General features: G+C 33.3%; 1 protein-coding gene across 2 annotated transcripts in view; it reads left to right on the forward strand.

Annotated features, from left to right (window-relative positions):
• LOC119597067 (pro-resilin-like) overlaps positions 1-2500 on the forward strand; it is a 7083-nt gene that overhangs the window by 3850 nt on the left and 733 nt on the right. Inside the window, exon 3 of one of the 2 annotated variants that reach the window (XM_037946524.1) lies at positions 1-362. This exon is cut by the window's left edge and continues 8 nt beyond it. The exons of the other annotated variant lie outside the window; for it this stretch is intronic. Within the exon in view, the coding sequence (XP_037802452.1) occupies positions 1-256 (256 nt within the window). The 3' untranslated portion in view covers positions 257-362. Of the gene's footprint in view, positions 363-2500 lie in introns of those variants that run through there. 2 annotated transcript variants of the gene reach the window in all.

Here is a 2500-nt window from a genome sequence, read left to right on the forward strand (position 1 = left end):
CGAGTCCTTCGAGTCAGGTGAAGCCAAGTATGACTTCAACTGGGCCGTCAACCATGACGACTCCGGCAACGACTTCGGACATCAGGAGGCCCGTGACGGCGACCACACACAGGGATCCTACTACGTGCAGCTTCCCGACGGCCGCCTGCAGACCGTCAAGTACTTCGTGGACGGCGACTCCGGCTACGTGGCTGAGGTCAGCTACGAGGGCGAGGCTCGTTACCCCGACTCCTACGAGTCCAACGAATCAAAATAAAATCTCACACCCTTTGTGATACAACGACTGCGATGGACTCCACCGGTTACAGAATAAGTCTCGTTATAACTGTTATTTATTTTATTAATAAAGGCAAATTATAATATAAAGGACTTTGATTTTTACAGCGTTCTCGGTCAGAGGTAATTCTACTTCTAGACATTTCTTGTTTATTATGTTATACATAAATTTTTGATGTAATGCACCGTTTACAAAATACGATGAAATGTCATAATTGTAAATCAACTACAAGCCTCACAGGTGTATGTGATATATATATATATATGTTTTATGTATATACACGTATGTGTATATAAATGAATATATACATATATGTGTGTGGTAGCGAGGGGGTATTTACGTACGTGTACTTATGAAATCCAGCTTACATTTATAAATCAGTTTTTAGAATCCGCAACACTGAACCTACTCCATGTTGGATGTCGGGATGGTGGTTCCTGTAAAAAGATTCCTGGCTGTTGTTTCCGTCACAGGCTTCCGGGCGAACAAGTAACCAGGACGCAGTAATAGAAAATTTGTTAATAAAGAAAAAGAGAAAAGTATATCACTGAAGTTAACCATTATAAACAGACATATCTACATGATGCGCTACTGCAAGTATAGACAAACGGACAAACAACCTACCACTTTTTTCTTATTTTAGGAGGGGTTTCTAAAAAAAAAGAAAAAAAAAAACAGCTTGAACTATATACACGTCTAAATGTTCGTCAGGATGTACCTTCTCCCATTGCCGCTTAAGCTTTCAGCTGCTCTTTTTCTATAGATTACCAAAAATGAGTTTCGGAAATAGATTAAGCTCCGTACCTTATCACTATTATTATTATTATTTATTATTATTATTATTATTATTATTATCATTATTATCATAAATGCGATATCACGACTATCATTATCATTTTCGTTACCATCAATATTATCACTATCATTATCAACATTCTCTATGCATTATTCTTATCATCATTATAAATAATGAAACTATCATAATATCGTTATTATCTCATATCTTTATTAGTTATTGTCGTTGTTGTTACCAGCGGGATGACATCGCCAAAGACTTACATCATATATAAGTAATGATGTCCTTGATTGAAGCCAGTCACATTTGGTGTTTGATATACAATTTTTTTCTTCTTCTTTTTTTCTTTTTTTTCAAAACCCAATTGTGGAAGGTACAAGATTTCAAGAAAAATAATGGAATGGAATATATGGAAAACTCCTCAAAACAGGTGAAACTCATACATACTTGAATTAAGCAATTCACGTTATCTATTCCAGAAAAGTCGGAGAAATTCATCTGCAGAAGTTATCATTTAAAACATTTCACACTTTATGTCATGTTTAAAACTACTACAGCTACTATGACAGTCGCGATCCTCTCTTTGCTTCCATCCTGATAACTAATCCCTTGGGTTGTCTGTCGGATTTTATTTCACTTTATCTATCTTTTTATTTTATTTTATTCCATTTTACTTTATTTAAGCGGATGGGTGATTTGGTCGTTTTCTCATAAAGTATATATAAGATTTTTTAAATATAGCATAATATAGAGGATGATAAAAAAGGTGTGTATGTTATATATATATATATATATATATATATATATATATATATATATATATATATATATATATATATATATATATATATATATATATATGTATATGAATATATATATATATATATATATATATATATATATATATATATATATATATATATATATATGTATATATATATATATATATATATATATATATTATGTATACATATTTACATGCATATATTGATAATGATATTACCATTCCCTAATGGATTAAACTTTCCCCCACTCCTCTTATGTACTTGACAAGGAGCACTTCATTACATTAGCAGGAAAAGGTACTAAAAAAACTGTATATATAGTTTACATATCAAGAACTACCACTTAAAATTGGGACCTAGGCTTCAAATATAATATACTATCTCTTCAATATCTTTTACATCCGTCATATGCTTAGCTATCAATAGAACCATCTAATATATGACACACAGTTCTATGGGAATAACTGCAATGACCTCCGCTACTGAACTACACGGACTCAGACCCGCCCTGCGTGAAATCATTCCGAAAAACTTGTCCCTCGATGACCTTCGAAAACGGTTGGGTCGCCGGGATGGTATATATTGGTCAGCGGCTGAGTGACCTGCATCAGTTTCTCGCTAAAGCAACTGTAGTCAGCATGA

The sequence above is a fragment of the Penaeus monodon genome, chromosome 38 (genome assembly GCF_015228065.2).
Source record: "Penaeus monodon isolate SGIC_2016 chromosome 38, NSTDA_Pmon_1, whole genome shotgun sequence".
NCBI classification, from domain to species: Eukaryota; Metazoa; Arthropoda; class Malacostraca; order Decapoda; family Penaeidae; genus Penaeus; species Penaeus monodon.